This window comes from Mycteria americana, chromosome 1 (genome assembly GCF_035582795.1).
Source record: "Mycteria americana isolate JAX WOST 10 ecotype Jacksonville Zoo and Gardens chromosome 1, USCA_MyAme_1.0, whole genome shotgun sequence".
In the NCBI taxonomy this organism is placed as follows: Eukaryota; Metazoa; Chordata; class Aves; order Ciconiiformes; family Ciconiidae; genus Mycteria; species Mycteria americana.
Window position 1 is genome coordinate 70,690,148 of NC_134365.1, and position 20,930 is coordinate 70,711,077.

At 45.2% G+C, this 20,930-nt stretch overlaps 1 protein-coding gene across 3 annotated transcripts; it reads left to right on the top strand.

The window, feature by feature from the left end:
• The first annotated feature begins 134 nt into the window (after positions 1 to 134).
• Positions 135 to 18,547, top strand: BPGM (bisphosphoglycerate mutase). 3 transcript variants are annotated; one of them, XM_075505307.1, is made up of 4 exons: positions 135 to 287; positions 1,854 to 1,947; positions 4,409 to 5,064; positions 15,281 to 18,547. In XM_075505307.1, the coding sequence occupies exons 3-4, from the start codon at positions 4,464 to 4,466 to the stop codon at positions 15,457 to 15,459; spliced, it is 780 nt and encodes a 259-aa protein (XP_075361422.1). In that variant the 5' UTR covers positions 135 to 287; positions 1,854 to 1,947; positions 4,409 to 4,463; the 3' UTR covers positions 15,460 to 18,547. The 3 variants fall into 3 exon arrangements, with proteins under 3 accessions (XP_075361422.1, XP_075361440.1, XP_075361431.1); XM_075505325.1 differs by lacking the exon at positions 135 to 287 and adding an exon at positions 810 to 843; XM_075505316.1 differs by lacking the exon at positions 135 to 287 and adding an exon at positions 811 to 866.
• The last annotated feature ends 2,383 nt before the right edge of the window (positions 18,548 to 20,930 follow it).

The window sequence follows — 20,930 nt, forward strand, 5'->3', positions numbered from 1 at the left end:
GCGGGCAGCCCAGCTCCTTCCTTCGCCTCTTCCCTGACAGGGCAAACGAGCGGCCGGCGCCCTCCCTCCCGACTGCTGTCGCAACGCCCAGCCCGGGCGCCGGGCGCGGAGGAGGGGATGCGCCGGGCGCGGAGGGAGGCCGGGGAGCAGAGCCCGCCTGCTGCTGATGCGGGGTTAGCCGGACCGGGCGGGGGGTCGGGAGAAGCCAGAGGCTTGGCTGCCTCCGGTCGCGTTCCGCACAGGCTGCCGTGACCCCATTTCTCCCTTTTGGTGGCGCCGACAAAGCGGTAACCATCGCCCACGCCAACGCCGCCTGCGTTTGCGTGTCCAGAACCACGGGGGGAACCAACATCTCCGCTGTGGTCCCTCGCAGAAAAAACGACCCGCTCTCGGAGGACGGGATTTTCGCGGAGGGGGACGGCACCAGCATCCCCGCAGGCTCCGCTGGACACCGAGCCCCGCGCAGAGCTGCGGGCCGCGGGGGCACGGGGGGGCCCGGCCGGCTGGGCTCGGGCTCGGGCTCGGGCTCGGGCTCGACTTGGCTTGGCTTGGCTTGGCTTGGCTTGGCTTGGCTCGGGCTCGGCTCGGCTCGGCTCGGTTCCTGGCGTGCCTGTAGGCATCACGCCACTCTCTCGCGTCACCGCCCACAGGCTCGGCCTCATTGGCTGGAGGCGGTGCTCATCCTCTGGGCCAGCCAATCAGGCTACCCCAAGCTTCGCGGGCGCGGGGACGCCGAGACCTCATTAGGAGGCGGGGCCCAGTCCTCTGCCGGGGCGGCGGCGGCGCGGCGAGCGGCGCTTGCTCCGGCCTCGGGGGCGGGCGCGACCCGCTGCAGTGGTCCCTGTGAGGCAGCGCGGATTTAGTCTGTTAAGTCTCTGAAGCCGACGGACGAGCGTGGGGGGAGGGGCCCTGGGCTTGAGGGGGGCTCCCTGCGGCGGGGGGGCGCCGGGGCGGCTGGGGGTGCTCCCTCGGAGGGGTTGTGCGGCGCTCCGGGCGGGCCCTACGGAGAGGGGTTGTCGGGGCCCGGGGGAGACTCCCTGAGGCGGGGGGTGCAGGCGGGCTGCCTTGGCGGGTGTCGAGACCCGGAGCCGGCTCCTTGAGGGGAAGGATGGTGGTGTTGGGGCCCGGGGCAGGTAGGGACTTCCTGAGGGGGCAGCAGCTGTGAGGCTCCTCGAGTGTGTGAGAGAGTTGCTGGGCGCGGCGGGGGAGCTGCTGCCCCGCTCCCGGGCAGCCTCCTCTGTCTGTGTATGTGTATGGGAGTTGCTGCCCCGCTCCTGGGTAAGCCTCTCCCTTCATGGGGAAGGCTAAGAGACATAGGTGCACCGCGCAGGGACGCTTTATAAAGGGCTGAGCAGGTGAGCTTGTGGTGGTTGGAGCGAGGAGTTCTGGAAATGACCGCCACTGGCAGTTAGACCTTAAAACTGTGCTTGGCAAAAAGCTCTGCTGCTGTAAGATGTTATCCTGAGTACCTTGCTCTGTTCTACTGTGCTGGGCTCTGTATTGGTTCTGTTTTATGATGGGTCCAGGTCTGCTGTCTGTATCCTCTGTGGTGTCCCAGAGGTTTTGGTAGATTTCTGTGCACTAGAGCTATGGTAATTGCAGTCTAAACAGGTCTTGGGCAGCAAATGATATCCTGGGGCATCTGGGAGACAAGAAACTTTCCCTTGTTGGAAATGCAGGAGCTGTGCATTTGCATCTTTTTGGGGAGAAGGAAATTGGTAGCTTTCCCAGCCCATATGAGGAGTGTATGCTCTATTTTCTTACGGCTCTGAGAGCAAATGATGGTTGGCATAACCATTTGCACTTGTGGTTTCTTTCTGTGTGAGTACTTGGTGTTTATTCTCTTCTTGCAGGTAACTAGCCAAGAGTGTGTGGTGGCCTCTGTATAAAGCAGCTCTTGAGTCTCGTGCTGGGATTTGTGTAGGTTGTTCCTTTGCCATAGGAAAGGTGAGTAGGATTATTTTCATGTGTTGCTCTAAGGCTTTCTAGCTTAAATACTTCTGTAAGTGGACTGATATTTAAATAACCCTGTGACTGCCAGTCCTTTTTAACTTTGTTTGAGAATGGTCATTTTGCCTAATCTTTTATATAACTGAACTGGAATTTATGGTCCCCAGATGATCTTAGGTCTCTGTATGAGCCTTTTTTTTTTGTTATTTAACAAATGAACTCAATTAATGAGTTTTTACTGGTTTTGGTCAAAAGTACCCAACTAAGAATATGGGTGAACAGGTGCATCTTCTCTATTGTTGGGTCTTGTTTTTTTTTTGTATTGGATCTTGATTTGGTTTTGTAATTGTATTATCCACAGGAACAGACTACATAATCAATTAAATTCAACAGGGAGGTATCTGCAGAGAGAGAGCTTTTTATGGGGCTATGTTTTGTGTGGTAGTTCATGCTGTGAACACACTGCAATTTTTAATCGTGTCTGTGGGGTGTTGGAGAAAACATTTCCATCTAATGCCAGAGTGGTCTATCTGATACTCCTTTTTGTTCTAAACCTGGTACCTTAAAGGGTGTAGTTTAGTATTGTATCTGATGTGACATGACACCTGAATCCTAACAATAGTTAATTTCTTTGATTAATGTGCAACTGATGATTGTGAGTGGAAAAAGTGGAACATGCAAGGGATTTTGTCTGAGATGCTCCTTGTCATACACAAAATTCAGGCCTCCTTTGCATGAAATCACAGAAGACTTTCCCTTGTATTTACCAACTGTCTATTGTGTGTTAGACAATACCGCCTGATATTCTGTAAAAAGCTGTCAGTTCTCAAAGGCTTTTTGATCCTGAGCTGTACCAGTAGTCAGAAGTTAGAGCTGGGGAGGTGTTGCATAGTGTCCTTGTGTGATGTAGACTGTCTTCTGTGGGAGTAAAGGAGAAATAAGCTGTTGTTACAGTTAAGAGCAAATTACTGAGGCTGTTAATGAATTCAACTTTTCTATACACTTTTTGAAAGTCTGGTAAAAATGAATGCTGACAGTGTGCTGGGTGCTTCCCAACACCCAGAGTGCATGGGCCTAACCCATCCTACTAACCTAATGCAGGGTCACAGTGGGCCTGAATTTGAGACACTTGGAGTGTGATTGAAGCAGCTCCAACTGATTTGAGATGATGGGACCTCCCATAAGCATGTCTTGTGGAAATCTAGTCCGAAGTTGGGTGTGCAGAAATCAGACCTCAGTCTCCCACTGTCCATGGTTTTGAGAGCACTTAATGTTCATTTGAGTATACAGCAGTCCTCCCAGTGCAGAGAGTTGTCTTTTTTTTTTTTTTTTTTTCCCCTGCTCTGTCCATTGCTATCTAGTCTGTGACATCTCAGGTCAGAGTGATCAGGTGGGGCTTTCAGAGTTGCAGTGCTGTGTTAGATGGACCTTTCAGGCATCACACAATCTGCTAGAAGATCCCTGGCCACATAGCAAAAGCTTGGGTGGGTGGTCAAAATCCGTCTCCCATTGAAGGCAATCTAGAGGTGTTGCTGCTTAGTCAACAGGAGCAGAGAAAGGTGCTGTTTGACCTTATGAATGTATAGCTGTGTTATTTCATGAGGACAGAAAATATGCCATTTGTGCCCACTGCAAAAGTAAAAACATTAATCCTGGTGCCTGAGAACCTGGTATTGTAATTCACAGACATGAGGGAAAAATATACTTGAAAGTCAGGAGGGCGGTAGAATAATCTGTGAGATCGCTTCTGGATTCGGTGAAATGAGGACTCACTAGTTGTGCATTGCATCCCAGAGTAGCTGTGTTGTGGCACTTGAGTGTGGAGGAATGATGGAGGAGGTGGCCTGGAGAAAAATCAAGCAGAGACTGGCATAATTAGCAGGATGGGATGGGGATGTGAGGAAACAAGTTATGCAGAGCATGAGTATGGTGACATCTCCTTTGAGGAAAGCTAATAAGGTTCTGTGTATTGCCAGTTCCAATTCTGTGGTCCTCCAATTCCTCTGGCTGAGGATCACAGTTGCTATCTGTGCTTGCATTCCCTCGGAGACAGTGTGGGTCTGGGCAGCTCTTACGAGCTTGGGCTCTGTGTCTCACCTCTAAGTTCACCAGTGAGAGTGAGACCTGCTTCTCTGGTTGGGAGCCTCTGATGTTGAGTGAGGCTCTGTGTAAGCACTTAAGGGAAATCTGTAGGCTGGAACAGCTTGTACAAATCTGCTACTAATCAATTGGTTAAGTGGGCTAGTTGCAACAAGCTGGCTGGAGGATGGTGCTTTTCCTCCCACATGAGGGTGGGAAGGAATTCAAAGCCAGGAAACCTCAAAGGTAAAAACATACTCAGACACTTGTTTCTTTGATTGTTTTGATTCTGATAGTTGTCTACTCCTTGCTGCCATATTACTACTTGTAATGATTATCTGTGGGATGTTTGATGTATCTGTTTTGTATCTCTTTCCAGATGCATCATTATTAGATGCCAGACCAGTTGTCATCTGTGCTAAGCTGCAACCAAAATGGCTAAGTACAGGCTTGTTCTCTTAAGACATGGGGAAGGAGCCTGGAACAAGGAAAATCGCTTCTGCAGCTGGGTGGACCAGAAGCTGAGCAGTGATGGAATAAAGGAAGCTCAGAACTGTGGCAAACACCTTAAAGCTCTGGGTTTTGAGTTTGACCTTGTCTTCACCTCTGTACTCAGCCGCTCCATCCAGACTGCATGGCTTATCCTGGAAGAGATGGGCCAAGAGTGGGTCCCCATTCAGAGTTCCTGGCGACTGAATGAACGTCACTATGGTGCACTGATCGGTCTCAACAGAGCAGAAATGGCTCTGAATCATGGGGAGGAGCAAGTGAGAATATGGAGGAGAAGCTATGATGTAACCCCACCTCCCATAACTGAATCTCATCCTTACTATGAAGAGATATACAATGATCGCCGGTATAAGTGCAGTGATGTCTCTCAGGATAATCTGCCAAAGGCTGAAAGTCTAAAAGATGTGCTTGATAGACTCCTTCCCTATTGGAATGAAAAGATAGTGCCAGAACTGAAAAGTGGCAAAATGATCCTTATATCTGCTCATGGTAACAGCTGCAGGGCATTGCTGAAGCATGTGGAAGGTAAGGGTCTTCCTTTTAGCCTTTCCCTCTTCCCCATACTCAACTGCTTAGAGCTTTACATCTTGTTCGGTAGTGTATATTGCTTATCTGGGTGATGTAACACTTAATGTCTGTGGTCTCCAAGGAGAAAGTAAAAAAAGTTGGCCTATTGGAACAGGAATGAAACTGGGGGATGTGGAAGGGGAAGAATTAGTTAAGCTAATGTAGTTAAGGAAAGAGCCAGATGCTTTCCCCTTGTTTCTCACTGCTCATTTTAAACTACTGTATTCAAACTAACTTTGTGGTTGGTCTAGATAGACACAACCTCTTCAGGCCCTAACTATTTTTGGATTTATACAACTGCTTTGTCAGAAGGGTTAAAGTCATAATCTGTTCATTAAACAAGCATTGCTGTAACACAGCAGAATAAAGTGCTTGTCTTGGGTTGTGAAAGACATTCTTGACTGTTACTGTGGTGGGTCACTTTTGAGGTTTCATTCCTGATAATTATTTATGTAAGAAAGCTGCTGTGACAAGGAGTTCTGCAGAGAGTGGGTACTTGCTAAAGCTTATGCAAATACAGTATTATTTCCCAATATAGAAAATGCCTACCAGTAAACAGCTAAGTTGATAGCTTAGCATAAGGTTGCTTATTTATTTGGGACTTGAAAAGGATGTGATTTATCTTTAAGTCATTGCTAGATTCTTTCCCCCCTATGTCTTTAATGGTATGGCTTCTAGTTTAGGTCATCCTAAACTGGAAGATGGACTGTATTTAATTTCTTTGTGGGTAGAGTAGAATTTAGTGATCATACATGTATGAATGCAGCCTACCAGAGGTGTCATTGCAAGTATGCACAGACTGTATTGTGTCCACTCAATGTTTTTAGTTAAACCCTCTGGTGTGTGCTTCTACAGCTCTGACTCTGCTGGGCACTCTTTGCATTCAGGCATGCTGGAACAGTCAGGACAGCTGATGCTTTAGCAGGAGTCAGAAGCCCAGGGAACACAGGCATGTACAAGTGGTTTCTGGAACTATAGAGGCTGTGAATTCTGGGGTACAGGGGACTGCTTAGATGAAGGAGGAAGGCTGGTTCATCTGGTTCCACTGATGTGGTTGGGGTGGTTGTCCACACTATGTGAAATGATAAATAATTACAAATGAAAAAGGGGCAGGGGGATCTGCAACCATGGTGTCTCCCCTGCCCTCCCCAAGAACTGAACCAGTTCCATGAAACCATGCTGGCCAAGCCCTTTGGGGGTGAAATGCTGCAAGCTGACCACAGCTTCAGCAGGAACCCTGGGCCACTTTCTGTGCAGGCATGCACCAAAGCTAGAGCTGACAGCACCAGTGACTCCAGTGACTGGTAAAGGTTACTTTAAAATTAGTATGGCTGGATTCCTTGCTGCATTGAGATCAGACAGAACAGTGTAAGTTAGAGCAGCTGCAAAGCTTTGGGACAATCTGTTAGGTATAACTCTTCAAGGGCTGCCCACACTCAACCAAAGTAGAATAGAGCTGTCTGTCTTGTCTGTCCTATGCTATACCTTGTCCTTTCCAGCTTGTCCTTACGTAGGGAAATGTGAGGAATTGTTGGCAGAGGATCTAGTTCTGTTGAGTGAGGACTGTCCATCAGCTACCCCAGCTCCCACACAGGAGCAATTGCCAGATACATGCTGGCTCTTCTGCCCTTTATGCAGGGGGGATTTGGATTGCTGCAGAGCTGGCCTAAAGGGTGGCATGAATAGAGCTTTAAGACCCCTCATATTGCAAGCTGCTCTTTTTTTTTTTTTTTTCAGAGCTCCGACCTATATCTAGCTGTATCTAAGAGGTTCCTTGTCTACATTGTTGACTGTCTCTCCCTTTCCTCTTCTGAAAGGTTGTCAGTTGCTCTGGAGCCTTGCTGGAGTTGGACCTGATTCAACAGTGCTTGAAGTTTGTCAGTCTACTGTATTTATAGCACCCACTGTGAGGTGGGCTTTGTTTTTGTGGACACTTTTGGACAAGCTTAATGTGTCCTCCACTTGAGTGGAAGTTTCTAGGCCCCAGAATCTTAGCTGGAGCCATGTTCTTTGGCATTTAGAAAATTGGGCTCCAAATGCCTCAAGAAGCAATCCTACATGACTGCTTGGATGTCTTAGTCGTAGTGATAACTTAATCCTGGAAGCTGTAGCTTGGAAACTTTAAATGGCAGTTTGATCTGATGAAACAGTTCTAATTGTTTCAGTGTGAAATTTAATGTCTTTTCTGAAAGACCTCAGGGTATCCTTGAAGTTACTATTTCAAGGAGGTATTTTTTTGAAACAGGCCTGCAGTTCTCAATCTGAATTTTCCTTGTTATGAGTAATCGGTAAAGAGCTTGAAATGTGGATCTGCTTTCTACTTGCACACAAATCAGCAGAGCAACATAATGTCAGGCTGACACGGCTTTGATTGTAGGTTTGGATTTCTTGTTTTCTCAGTGTTCAGAGTGGACCTCAGTAAGGTATATGGAAGGTCTGCAGGATCTGTCATGATTTGCATGTGAGGACTTAAAGTGAAATCCCAGTAGTCTTCCTGAAAACAGTATTTAACACAAACGGGGCCATACTGCCGTATACACTTGAAGATCAGAAACAGCAGCTTCTTGGAGAGCTTGCTCTTCTGTCCTGGTGGGCTGAGTGACATTTCTCCCAGAGGGTGCTGTTGAAGATCTCAGTGCTGTGAGCTGTTGGTGTCCAGTGGGATGCTGGGCTGTGTTCCTCCTGGGTAATTCCTATGAATTTGATAAATGCCACCAAGGACAAGTGTGGCTGTTTTATGCAGTCCTGTCAAAGACACAATATTGGCATCAAATTTTTAAGTCTTTTTAACTGAGCTTGTCCAGTCCTTTCAGAGCACTTATTCTTTGCATCGTCTTCAGGTGATGTATGTGATGATGCTAGGAATCATTGGCACAACTAAAAATTGGCAGAGCAAGAGGAGAGTTTTCATTATATATTGTTAGGGTTGGAAAGGTTCTCTAAAAGTAAGATGTTCTTCGGGCAGCAGTCTTGTGCTTGCTGGTGGAAGTGTCCTGTCATAACTTAGCAACTGTTTTGTTGTGTGACACCTATTGGTATGGACCATGACCTGTAACTCAGGTCTTTAGATGGGCCATACTTTTCTTTCATGATATACCATCTCTGATGCATTGAAAAAGCAATGGCAACAAGATGTTAATGAGGAGGATATCTAAAGTAACCATATCAGACTTGTTTGATAGATTTTTACTTTGGATGCTGAAACATCATATTGATAATGAAAACATCAGTTGCTAAAATCTGCTAAATAAGCATCCTAGAGGCGCAGGATCTATTTACAGGTGATTTTCTTAATTCTTTGAAGGAGGAATAGTTTGCTCTCTTATCTAATAACTGATAAGTCAGATTGAGACCCTCTTAGCAGTGTCCCATTGTGAAGACAACATTGGTTTAATAGTTGTGACCAGCTTGCCCTGTTTCTGTTGAAGTACTAACTGGAGACCAAGTCTAATGGACTAATAGGTGACTGGCAAAAGGATTGATGGGCTGTCTCAACTTCTTCCCTCCTGACCATTTAACCCTGAGGACTGGCATTAAGTACGTCAAGACAGGGTCTTGTGGAAGGCCTGATTCTAGAATTTCCTCCCTGTTGAAAGGTTGCCATCTCTTGGATGTGGTGTGGTGGTCACTGAGCCTTGTCATGCCCAGGGTAAAAAATGGAGGGGAGGATTTACCTGGTCTCTTGAAGAAAGATGCAGATTTTGCACCCATTGGGCTTGTCTGGTTGTGGTCACAGAGCTCTGGAACTGGGTTTGCAGGCAGAACAGGGTGACTGGGAAGGCCTGATGCTGGTCTTGCCAGTTGGTGAGCAGGGCAAGCAGTACCCTCAAAGGTTTTACTTTTTGGCATTACTGTGAGCGTGATACTTGTGCAGTTACAGTATTCCAGTAGTTTACGTGCTGGAGCTACACATTGTGAGTCCTGGTGTGGATTGTGTGTTGAGGACTACCTAATAAGATTATTTTACTGATTTTGCTGCTTGACCTTCTTAAGGAAGTACTACTTATGTAGCTGTGGTGTCTGAGGGCAGTTACAGAAAGCAGCTTGATCTAACAGTTCACTGCTGCTGAAATGAGATGGTCTCGCACTCCCTGTCATTCATCCCAGTCTTTGCTCTGTGCTTCTGCTGCTTATTTCTTGGGAGCTTGTTGGGCCTTTTTGCAAGCTAACTTTGCCTGTCAACTGGCAAGAAACAGGAAGGAGTGGGTAGTTTTCTGTCATGTTGGTGGCTTGAGTCAGCTTGGGGAACGGGGTGGCAAGTGCCTGATGATAATGCAAAAGGGCTGGAACAGCCTGACCAAGACCTGCAGCTGGGACAGAAAGGTTTCAGACATGAGTTGTTAGTGACTGGTTTCCACAAACTCGGGCTTGAGGGACTCTCAGTAGTGCTTCAGCCAGGGACGGATACCTTTTGCCAGAGCTCTGTCCAGGGGCAATATGTATGCTGGTAGGATCCAGAGTTGCATGCTCAGAGAACTCCATTTGTCTGGTGTCTGGTGTTGCCTTGAGTTCCTGATGGTGGTAGTGCAGCCTGGGCCTCTACTGAGGACTCCTGAGACTTTCTCACCTGATGCTATAGCTGACAGCTAGTGCTGGTAGTAACAAATCTCATGCCTCTTTCAGCCTATTTAATTTTGGACTGCTTGGGGAGTTTAAGGCAGGCTGGATTTCTCTACTGCATGGGAACATGATTGATTAATGGTTTGCTTTCCTACACTGTCTTATATTGGGATGGCCTCAGTAGTGACCACAGTCAAAGTTGGACTGTGATCAGGAGCTGTTTATATAATGACATTGTATTGGGTCTGGCTGAGATGGAGTTAACTTTCCTCAGCTTGGTGGGCATCTGGTGTCCAGCCAAGGTCAACCCACCACGGTCCTTTTTGGCACCCAGCATGCCACTCTGTCAGTCCCCTCCTCAGCATGACAGCCTGGGGGGGAGAGAATAAGATGGAAGAAAACTCGTGAGTCGAGATGAAGGTAGTTTAATAAAGCACAAGCAAAGGCTGTGTGCAGAAGCAAAGGAAAGCAAAAGATTTCTTCACTACTTCCCATCAGCAGGTGTTGTCCATCTACTTCCTGGGAAGCAGGGCATCAGGATGCATAGCAGTTGCTCCAGAAGACAAATGTCATAATAACAAATGCCCTCCCCTCCTCCTTTCTGTTAGCTTTTATTGCTGAGCAGATGTCATATGGTATGGAATATCCCTTTGGTCAGTTTGGGTCACCTGTCCTGGCTATGTCCCCTCCCAAGATCTTGCCCACCCCCAGCCTACTGGGTGAGAAGGAGGGGAATGTTGAAGAGACAGCCTTGATGCTGTGCAAGCACTGCTCAGCAGTAGCCAAAACACTGGAGTATTTTCAACACCTTTCTAGCTACCACTACAAAGCACAGCACTGTGAGGGCTGCTATGGGGGAAAATAAACTCTATTTTAGCCAGACCCAATACAATGTCAGGACAGGCAGAGAAAAAATACAATAAAAGGCTTGTAGGTTGAGATAAAGACAAGGGAGAGATCACTCACCAATTACCATCAAGGGCAAAACAGACTTGCCTTGTAAATTAATTTTATTTATTGCCAGTCAAATCAGAGCAGGGTAATGAGATATAAAACTAAATCTTAAAACACCTCCCCCCCCTCCCAGGCTCAACTTCACTCCCAATTTCTCTACCTCCTGCCCCCAGAGGTGCTGGGGAATGGGGGTGCTGTCAGTTCATCGCATGTTGTCTCTGCTGCTCCTTCCTCCTCAGGGGGAGGACTCCTCACACTCTTCCCATGCTCCAGTGTGGGGTCCCTCCCACAGGAGGCAGTTCTCCATGAACTTCTCCAATGTGGGTCCTTCCCAGGGGCTGCAGTTCTTCATGAACTGCTCCAGCGTGGGTCCCTTCCATGGGGTGCAGTCCTTCAGGAACAGACTGCTCCAGCGTGGGTCCCTGACAGGGTCACAAGCCCTGCCAGCAAACCTGCTCCAGCGTGGGCTCCTCTCTCCATAGGTCCACAGGTCCTGCCAGGAGCCTGCTCCAGCACAGACTTCCCACGAAGTCACAGCCTCCTTTGGGCACATCCACTTGCTCTGGCGTGGGGTCCTCCACAGGCTGCAGGTGGATATCTGCTCCACTGCTAACCTCCATGGGCTGCAGGGGGACAGCCTGTCTCACCATCATCTTCACCATGGGCTGCAGGGGAATCTTTGCTCTGGTACCTGGAGCACCTCTTTCCCTTGCTTCTTCACTGACCTTGGTGTCTGTGGTGGTGTTTCTCTCACATATTCTCACTCCTCTCTGGCTGCTGCTGTGCAGCAGTTTGGGTTTTTTCCCCTTCTTAAATATGTTATCCCAGAGGCAGTATCACTGTTGCTGATGGGCTTGGCCTTGGCCAGTGGCAGGTCCGTCTTGGAGCCGGCTGGCATTGGCGTTATCGGACGTAGGGGTAGCTTCTCACAGAAGCTACCCCTGTAGCCCCCCCTGCTACCAGAGCCTTGCCATGCAAACCCAATACAGACAAAGAAAATCTCGGCAGATGTAAGGGTGAAACAGATGTAGCTAATATGCTGCAGCCATGGTTGTAGCCCACCCGTATTCTTCCTTCTTTCCTTAAAATCTGCACAGTGAGCTAATGTTCTGTAAAGATTAATAGCCAGATCCTAACACTGTGCCCACTTCCCTCCTCTACCATACTGAAGCAAGGTCCTCTGCCCGCCTGCAGGGAGCGCAAAATCTGGCCCTGAATGTTTAACTTATTAAGCTAAAGCTTCAGTAGTTTCATTAAGCTTGTGGGAAGGATGCTATGACCTAATTTGGATCTCAATTACAAAGCACCAGTTCTAGAACAAGCCCATTGTGGCTGAATTTATGCATATGATCTTGTGTGTTTTGTTGGATGAATCACCTGGCCTCAGGTGTAGTTGACATGCAGGGGAGAATGGGTGTAGCTATTCTCAGTAGCTGTTGTGGTTTTTGTGTTGCTCTGACCATAAGAATAGAAGGAAGGAACTTGGTAAGAACAGGTGAGAGGGAGGGAGAAGCTGAGTCAGCCCTTGTAGAAGTTGGCTGTAGGTGCTCAAAATCAAGCCCAAGGGGGTTTGCCTCTGTAGGGCTCTTCAGGGTGCAAGTATTTCAAAGCACTTAATGGGCTACCAGGTAAAGGTAAATTCTTAAGCTTGCACAGAGCTATTACTGGTCTCTGTGGACTTCTACTACAGTTAAATGGAGCATAAGTGAGCTGGGAAAGAATTCTGAATGTGATTTTGAAAGATCTTTTTTGTAATAAGTGCTGTACCAAATTCTTACAGTGCTCATGTACCTAACTGTTTCCTGCTACGCAGCTGCTATTAAGGAACAATGTTTAACAGGTGCTCATGAGAGAGAACATGGCAGATGTCCACTTGAGGAATGTAGTTGCCCAGTCAGCATTTTATCTGGGGTCCTGAGGAAGACATCCCAAGTACTTCAGTAATGTCTGTGGATTCTCATGGCTGTAAGTAGGTAGGACCTTAGTTTTAAACCTTCTCAGGGAAAGACTGCTTCCAGCAACATGGTACCCTTCAGCAATGTTGAGACCCAGGCTTTAGTGTTATACTGGAGGGAAGTGTTGCTGCTTCAATGGTCTTATTTCCCATTGCACCTTGTAGTCAGCAGTTGAGTCCTTGCCCTGATTTCACCCTCCTTCCCTGTGAGATAGGATGAGGTTGTGACACAGGCCAGCTCAGATGAAGTGCAAGAAAAGGTTACTTGGCTACAGTTACAGCACATGAAGTAACTGGATAGCAGTTAGCTCGTGCTTGCAATGGCCAGAGCGTAAGATGTGATCTCTTTACTGTTCTCCTAGCCTGCTGGGTGGGGAGTTCTGTGTGCATTTTGCCTGTAACTGAAGAGCTTGTGTGACAAGCCTGATCAGCATCTTCCTTGAACAGAAATACTATACAAATACAGTAACAGTGCTGAAATAAAGCAACAGGGCACTATTGTTTCTTTAGGATTTTCATCTGACTTCACCTTGCAGTTCCAGCCTTCTGGCTGTGAAGTAACACTTCCGTATGAGGAAAAACCTCAAGGAGAAAGCCAACATGCTTTGCTACAGCTTGTTTATCCTAGACTCCACTGTTTTGCTTTGTAAATCAATACTAGTTGACATTGGTGTGGTCACTTTGTTCTATAAAAACAGTAAAATGCATTTCTGAATCCATGTAGCTACAGCTATTTTGTTTAATCCATCTTTAGAGGAAATCTTTAAATGTCCTGGCTGCTGACCACATTATGTGGTTTGCCTAAATTCTCCTGTATGACCTCATCTGCTTTGTATATATCTGCATGGTTTAGTCTGGGAGACTGAATTTGAGAGGTGGGCAGAACACTTCCTAGGGTGAGATTCTCTGTGGATACGTGGTGATGCGTATGTTAAAATCCAATATGTTTAAGGATCCTTGAAATAAGAACTCGGGCAGCTTGTCTGCTTGTTTTGCAAACCAAATTCCTTGAGAATAGTGCTTGTGCCTGGTAAATGGACTCGGTATTTTTCCCATTGATTTCTGTGCAGTTTTAAAATTTTAGATGCTCCTTGAGTGGTTTTCTGTAGGTTTGTGACTCTGCTACCTGCAACAGGTGAATTACTTATCCCTAGTATACAGGGATTGCTTAAACTGGCAGAGTATGCCTTTTTTAATGGTCTGATGGCTCAATATGTAATAAAGGTTTGTCTTGCAAGAGTTTGTCTGTTTCTCTTGCTCCATGCTCTTCTGAAATTTAGGGCTAATCTACAGATGAACTAAGTACTTAGTCTAATCAAGACAAGAATAGGTCACTGCAAAAGTTGCATGCTTGTGTAGTTTCTGAGCAGGGGCATAAAATGAATCTCACCTCATGATTAGTTCTATTTTTTCTGACCTGTTGTCATCCCACTGTTGTTGAGCAGCTTGACTTTGTGGTTTTTCCTGTTAATATGTTGGCTCTGCTTTTCTACTTAATGTGAAAATCGCTGGTAAATTTGCACCCATATGTTCTGAGAACCATCTGTTTTGTCAGCTGCTCAAGAGGCTGTTTTCTTCATGCACCTTGGTCTAGTTTATATGGTGTCATTGTTTTAGAAGCTTGATTGTGTGCATTTCCTAAGCGTTAATTACTTGAAGCTGTCCTTCTTTACAACAGTAGGCTGCTGCTGTGACCTCAGTGCTTCTAAAAAGGGGAGAAAGAAATATTGACATTCCCAATGACACTAGCTTTCTTTTGCCTGAAATTTTTGAGGAATAATGTCTTTGCAGTCACTGCTTCTTAATGCAGCTATTTAGACTTTGTGTGGAAACTTTATTAGGAGGTGTGATCTCAAAATTCACTTGGATGCTTTGAAGACTTGTGTGTTTGATGTAAAAATAACCAGCAATTTCATTGAGATTAGAGCCCCAGAATACTTTAAGCACAGCTAGGTAAAACAAACTTTCTCCCCAGGCACATGTTATTTTATTGAAATGGAAAAATACAGGAAAATGCTTGAAGTTGTATAAGTTGACTTTCTCCCTTCTTTTCTTCCCCTCTCCCTTGTTTGAAAATGGAAATGAATATCCTATATCTAGTAATTTTGAGAACAGTACTGTAGGCAAGATGCTATAAACTTGCTTTTGAGAAACTGGATGTGGGCAAACAGTGATCCTTACACTGGAAGAATTAAATACTGATTTTTAAGACAGCTTGTGTGAGAAGCTTTGCATAGAGAATTTAAGAGAAAAATTAACCTTGGTATCCTGCCTTTTTAAAGAGGCTGTTTTTATTGGTTGCTTAGCAGAGTTTGTTTCATGTTGGAATAGCACTTGTGGGCTCTAGTCCTCTTTTGTGATGCGTGAGTTGGGAAGATATGGAGGAGAACCTATTGTCCTCAATGTCCTGTATTAAAGCAAAAGTATAGTCTCCAGGGTAATGTCTTTCTGTTTTTCACATGTGTAGACTGAAAAATAAAGAAACTGTCTTCACCTTGATGGGAATTCCCTCCTTTAGCTGTTCCTAAAGCACTAACCAAGATGTGGTCTAGCTGGGAATTGACCCTTGAGTAGCTGGTGGTGTTGATGGAGGCTAGAACATGTTCTTGACTGTTTTAAGACTAGATAATATCAGAAATAAGGCTGAGCTAGGTAGACCATTAGGAAGCTGTTCTCTAGGTGTAACTTTTTTTTTTCCTTTGGCAGGCATCTCCGAAGAGGACATCATCAATGTAACTCTCCCCACTGGTGTGCCCATACTTCTTGAACTTGATGAGAATCTGTGCCCTCTGGGCCCTCACCAGTTTCTGGGTGATCAAGAAGCTATCCAAGCTGCCATCAAAAAAGTGGAAGATCAAGGAAAAGTAAAATCTGCTGAGAAGTAAAATCCCACTAACACAGCTGTTTTCAAAGTGTGGTAATTGATGATTTATGTCTGACTGCTAGGTTGCACTGTGTGAAAGTCTCAATTTCAAGCACTAAATAATTGGAAGGGACAGTTTTTGAGTCTCAGGTTGGTAGATTAACCCTCTGCCTTTCAAAAACTGGAATTTAAATCTCAGCATGAGGTTATGGGTACTGAAAAAAGAAATCAGGAGATCATTCAGGTAATGGAAACTTACAGGGCAGTCTACCCCAGATCTAGGATTGAGGGTGGCCCAGTACAGAAATAAAGGGATATGATATTGGTGTCTACCAATAATCAGCCCTGATCTGTTAAGGGAAAAAGCACCAGCTTACTGGACTAATTAAGTCCAGGTTGTTACAGGCACTAAAACTTTCTCACTGATAAAATGGCACCAGGTAACAGTTACCCAGTATCATTCTTCTATGTCAATGGCCATGACAATTTGTTCTGGATGGAGTTCCTTCGGTCTCTCGGAACACTTCCAGCTGTACAACTCTTTGCCTTTGTTATTTTGAGTCTTCCAAGGCCAGTTCATGGTCCAGAGGAGAATTTTGTAGAGATGTTCAAACTGTTACAGTTACTGTAGTTGTCTTTTGTTACACTATATTCCAGTGTTTAAGGAAGCTAGAAGGAATCCCTTTTCTTCCACCATCTTTGCAAAGCCTAGCATGACTGCATTTTGCTGGCTAGAAATAATAGGATTTAACTCAGACTTTAGTCCACCAACTAAGCATAAAAGTTTCCTGCTCAATGTTTATATTATCACTTGGCTTTTAATGAGTGACCTGAATAGCTTTGAAACACTTAAGTAACATGTACTAGAGGTTTGATCATCTTTTAGCAAGTTGTTAGAATAATTCCTGTTTACCTCAGTAAACCTAGGTATAGGAAAATCCCCCTCCAAACTTTCCTGAGTTGCAAAGATCTCTAAGTATGTTCCAGAGTAATATTACTGTGGCATTCTCTGTATCAGTTTCTCTGGAGGGCTGGAAGAGATGCATAAGGCATGTAAGATGTGTTACTGGGTGCAGTTCATTCAACCATCATGCTGGTAGGGAAGGATATTCTGCCATGCCTGAAAGTGTTCTCCTATAAAACTCTTCTCACAATCATAGCTGATTCCTGCTGAGTGTGGCCTTGCTGTTGTGTTTGGCAATAAATTCAAACAGTTCACACTGTGGTTGGGTGTAGTGTAGCATGTATGGCAGTTTGTTCTCTTTATGTACACAAGCATTAGGATAATTCCACTTTTGAAGACTTGCTCTAGTCTTACTCGCAAATATGAAACTGTTACTTAAATTTAGATCTGACCCCATGTTTCAACACCTGAGCATCTGGATTCTGACCTCAGTTACCAACACGGGTGGCCCTTGTCTATGTACTGTTTGAGCTGAATATCTGCTCAGCGTGGCCCAGCTACAAATCTCGGAAGCTGATGAGAATTCCCTTGGTATGATGATAGTATAGACTTTTAAAATCCTAGAGTAGCTGCTGCTTTGCAGTGAGCAGCTCTGTAGCTCATGTCTTTAAGTGTGAGAGGAAGTTTCTTTACTTTGAGGAGAGCAGTGTGACAGTGTGGTGTGCCTTTAACAGTCTCCCTGCTGTATGAAGGTAGGCTTTCTGGGTCTGATGCCGGCTCACATTAGTGTCGTACATACTACATAAAAGATCTCTTGCTAGATGGTAGTTTCTCTAGCATGAATGATGCTTGGGCTTCTCTTTGGTTTTGTTTTTGTAGCCCTTGCAGTAGGAACAAAGCTACATTTTTCTCTCAAGCATAAAGCTGGTAAGCTTCCTCTTGCTTTGTACAAGAAGGATATTTCAGTATTTTTTTCTCTGAAATACTATTGGCAGCTTCCCTGCTACTCTATTTGACACTGACTTATTCCTTTCTGGGTTTTTAGTTTTCTGTGCATAGAGTAACTCAATCTTAGTTGATACTTTACAAGTCCATGTTATGGAATTAGATTGTTGATCAGCAAATGTTCACCTGTCAAGGCCCTGAGGAGGGCCACTGGTACTCAAGTGATTAGATTCTTCCCCAAACATTCAATAATGTGTGAAGTTCAGTATCAAGTAAAAATTACTGTGGGCTTATTAACAAGGCAAGCAGAGCCACCTGTTGTCAGTGGGAACTGCATGCATCCAGATGTGTGGGCTTACAGGCCTTGGCTAACAGTGTCCATATCCCTTTGGTATTGTGGTATTGTAATGTTGAACTTCTTCAGGAGTTGAGATGCAGCTGGAATATACTTGGAAATGAACGCAGCTGAACTGGGAGATATACTCTCTCCTCCCTTTCTCTTAGAAAGTTCATGATCTCTTCTGGGGATGGAGTGAGGAATGGAAAGGTGGATGAGTGAATGTTGAGAGCATTACTATTTCTTCTTGCAGCTGAATGGATGAAATTGGCTGAAAACAGCCTTTCAAAGAGTCATGGACAGTAAGAAAAGAACACAGTGTGGTGTTTTCAGGTGGCACTATTTCTACAGTGCTGCTTGAGACATGAATAGTGACAGTGCTGTGGGAAGCTTGAATTTATTTGCTTTGGTTGTGACTCCAAAGTGATGACAGGATTTTATGTGCACATCTGGCAGCAATACTACCTTGTAAAAGTATCAAATGTAACCAACTGGGGATTTTATTGAGCCCTTTTAAGATTATTTTAACACCTTGCAATACTTGCTTCTGAAGAGCCTTCTAATTAAATTCCTGATTCATAAAACATGTATATTGAAGAACAGAAACCAACTTCCATCAGCAGTGGTATAAGGATGCCTGATCTTCAGGCATAGCTACATTAGAGGGAGAAATGAGAATCTTGCTGGTGGCTTTAGAGATCAGTCATTGGAAAACATTTTCCCCATGTTTGATTGAGTATGCCTCAAAGCTCTATAAGGTAACTGGTGTTTCTACAGTTGACATCATGGATGTGGTTGACTTGGTTTGTTTGTGCATCTTTAACTTGTGATTCAGTAGCAGTAATAACTCCAGAATCCTCTTGAAAACCTTTGTAAATATGGTGGAGCTGGCAGGTTCTTTGTAACTCAATAAATTCACCTGAAATAGAATTTAACTTGGCTTTAGTCTTTCTTCCTTCTTTTCCCTTCCCCTTTGTCTCATTTCCAGGGCTGATAGGTAAATAAAATCATGACCTTCAGGGTCCTAGAACTAATCAAGTAGTCGTTGATCAAGTATCATGCAGTCAGTTGGGTAAAAATAGTGTTAGAGCAAACACTACCTCATGTTTACATGTAAAGAAGTTGGGCTGGAGGGGAATACGTACCTGTTTGAAACTATGGGGGCATTTGCATAAGAACAACAAATTAAACATTTAGTTTCAGAACAGTGGAGCTAAACAAATGTTCACTGTTTCCCATGCTTGCTTTTTTTTTTTTATTGGAAGAATTACTTTTTGATGGTGTGTTCAAAATTGTAGCTTCTGGAGACAAAGCCAACCCCTTTGCTCTCCAAAGTACTTTGGTGTCAAGCAGAGTTGTGACTCGAATGACAAGTGCAAGGAACTGCAAGTCTGCTGAGGACTGTTTCTTGTTATTGACCTTCACACAGAAGGCCTTGGATACTGGGATAATGGGAGGCAGTGTAAAGGTCCTAAAAAAAAAAAGTCGAACATTCAGGTAGAAATGGGGAAGACACACCTGTATGGCTTAAAACAAAAGCATACTGAAGAAACTGACTTCAAAGTTGATCTTATGATCATGTTGAGAGTGGGGAATGGAGCAGATCTGAGCCATTTGTGTACTGATGTTTAACCTTTTGCAGTTAAGGTGGGTGTGCTGCCAGCCAATTCAAAGTTGTATTGGTGTTTTAAGGTGTATTCCGCCCACTCCTTCTCCAGTCACCTTTTGTACTTTGCTCTACCTTGGCTAAATTCTAACTTAGTTACACCTCAGATTCTTCCTGAGACATGTCCACTGGCTCCCATGTTGGGAAAAGACCATCTGAAGACTGGCTTGGTTGACTCCTCTGTACCTTTTTGTTTAGAAAAAGTTAGAGTACAAGGGAGTTTGCTATGGTCAACTTGGTCTGCACAGCCCTGAGGAGAGACTGACTGTCTCTACCTAGTCATGTTTTCAAAATTACACTTTTTTGTTTTCTTAGGAAACTTTGTAGTCTATGATATTGATGAAAAGTATGTAAGTGCCAGCTGAATACCAAAGCAATCCAGCTCTGCCTCCACAAGTTTGCAGTCACTCTATTTCAGAGCTGCCAGTTCTCAAAGTTCATAATACATGGCACTTGGCAATTGTCTTGTCTGTCTTCTGTGCTGGCCACAACCTCTCCTCAGCCTTAAATTCCCATGGGCAGGAAAGAAAGCAGATATAATGACAACTCCGCTGCTCAAGAAGGCTTGGAGCTATGGTAGGAACAGACTTTAGCGATTCAAATGGACACTGCGGAAGGGTTTGGAGAGAAGGAACCCTGCTTGAGAGCTGTGCCAAGCAGGTGTTGCTGCCTCTTCCTTGTGTTATGGTGGCCAAAGGTTCTGGGGGTGGGTGAATACAAAAGGGAACTTGACTTAGCATCACACAGGGAGCAGGCTGGCTATGACAGGGCACTCCTCCCTCCTATTGACTTGTTAGCTTGTTAGTCAGCTCCCAGGCCTTCTTGGGGCTATTCTAGCAGAATTTAGCAGCCATGTTGTGTCCCCACTCTGCAGAAGGAAGGGGGATAGGGGGAAGAGGCTGCCTGTTCTTGCTCTTCACATTATACTGACAGAGCAGGGGAGGGCAGCAGATACCAGATTATGGATGTTGCTGTGCTGTGAAGTGATGCTTAGTGCAATAAAGTGGCCTGAAGATGACTTCTGATTGCTGTTTTTGGAAGAAGGGGATATTGACCCACAGCTCGGTCAGAGATGGAAACACAGATGCTGCAATTACTCTATCATGCTCCAGAAAGTAGTTGTGGCCCTAATGGGACTGCTGGCATTATTAGAAGTGCCTGTGTCTGTAAGCATATGCTTCATTAATATAGTTGTGTTTTTCTCAGGTCTCTTCCAGCCCCCGCCTCAGCATGGCATGTAAGCTTGTGCCATTTCCCCACCTTCTGTCTGGCACTTGCATGAAAGAAAAGTACTAGTACATATTAACTGGGTAAGAGAAATCCTTTCTTCTAGAAATGCAGTGTGAGCCCAGTGACAGCAAATGCTTCAGTTTTGGTTGCTGTTGGCCTCAGAGAAGCCAAGCAGTACTTTGCCATCTTCCAGGTCAGTCATTTCTAGCCATTAGGAACAAGCAGCACAACTGAGTATCATGGAGGACCCTGATGCTGCCAGAGCTGTTTAGTGGAGAAGTGTTTCTCTCTTTCAATTAAAGATGTTTTTCTTTCTTGTTCTTGGCGCTAACCTAACAGAAGCGCTGGTAAAGGAAGAATGTGCATTTGCTATTAATCCCATAATCTAAATTGGGGATGCTTTGCTGAAGA

What these genes read in the sequence shown, in the direction of transcription:
- BPGM (XM_075505307.1), top strand. Translation starts at nt 4,464, where the DNA reads ATGGCTAAGTACAGGCTTGTTCTCTTAAGACATGGGGAAGGAGCCTGG. An exon ending in ATTGCTGAAGCATGTGGAAG is followed by an intron (nt 5,065 to 15,280) that starts GTAAGGGTCTTC and finishes TTCCTTTGGCAG; the next exon opens with GCATCTCCGAAGAGGACATC.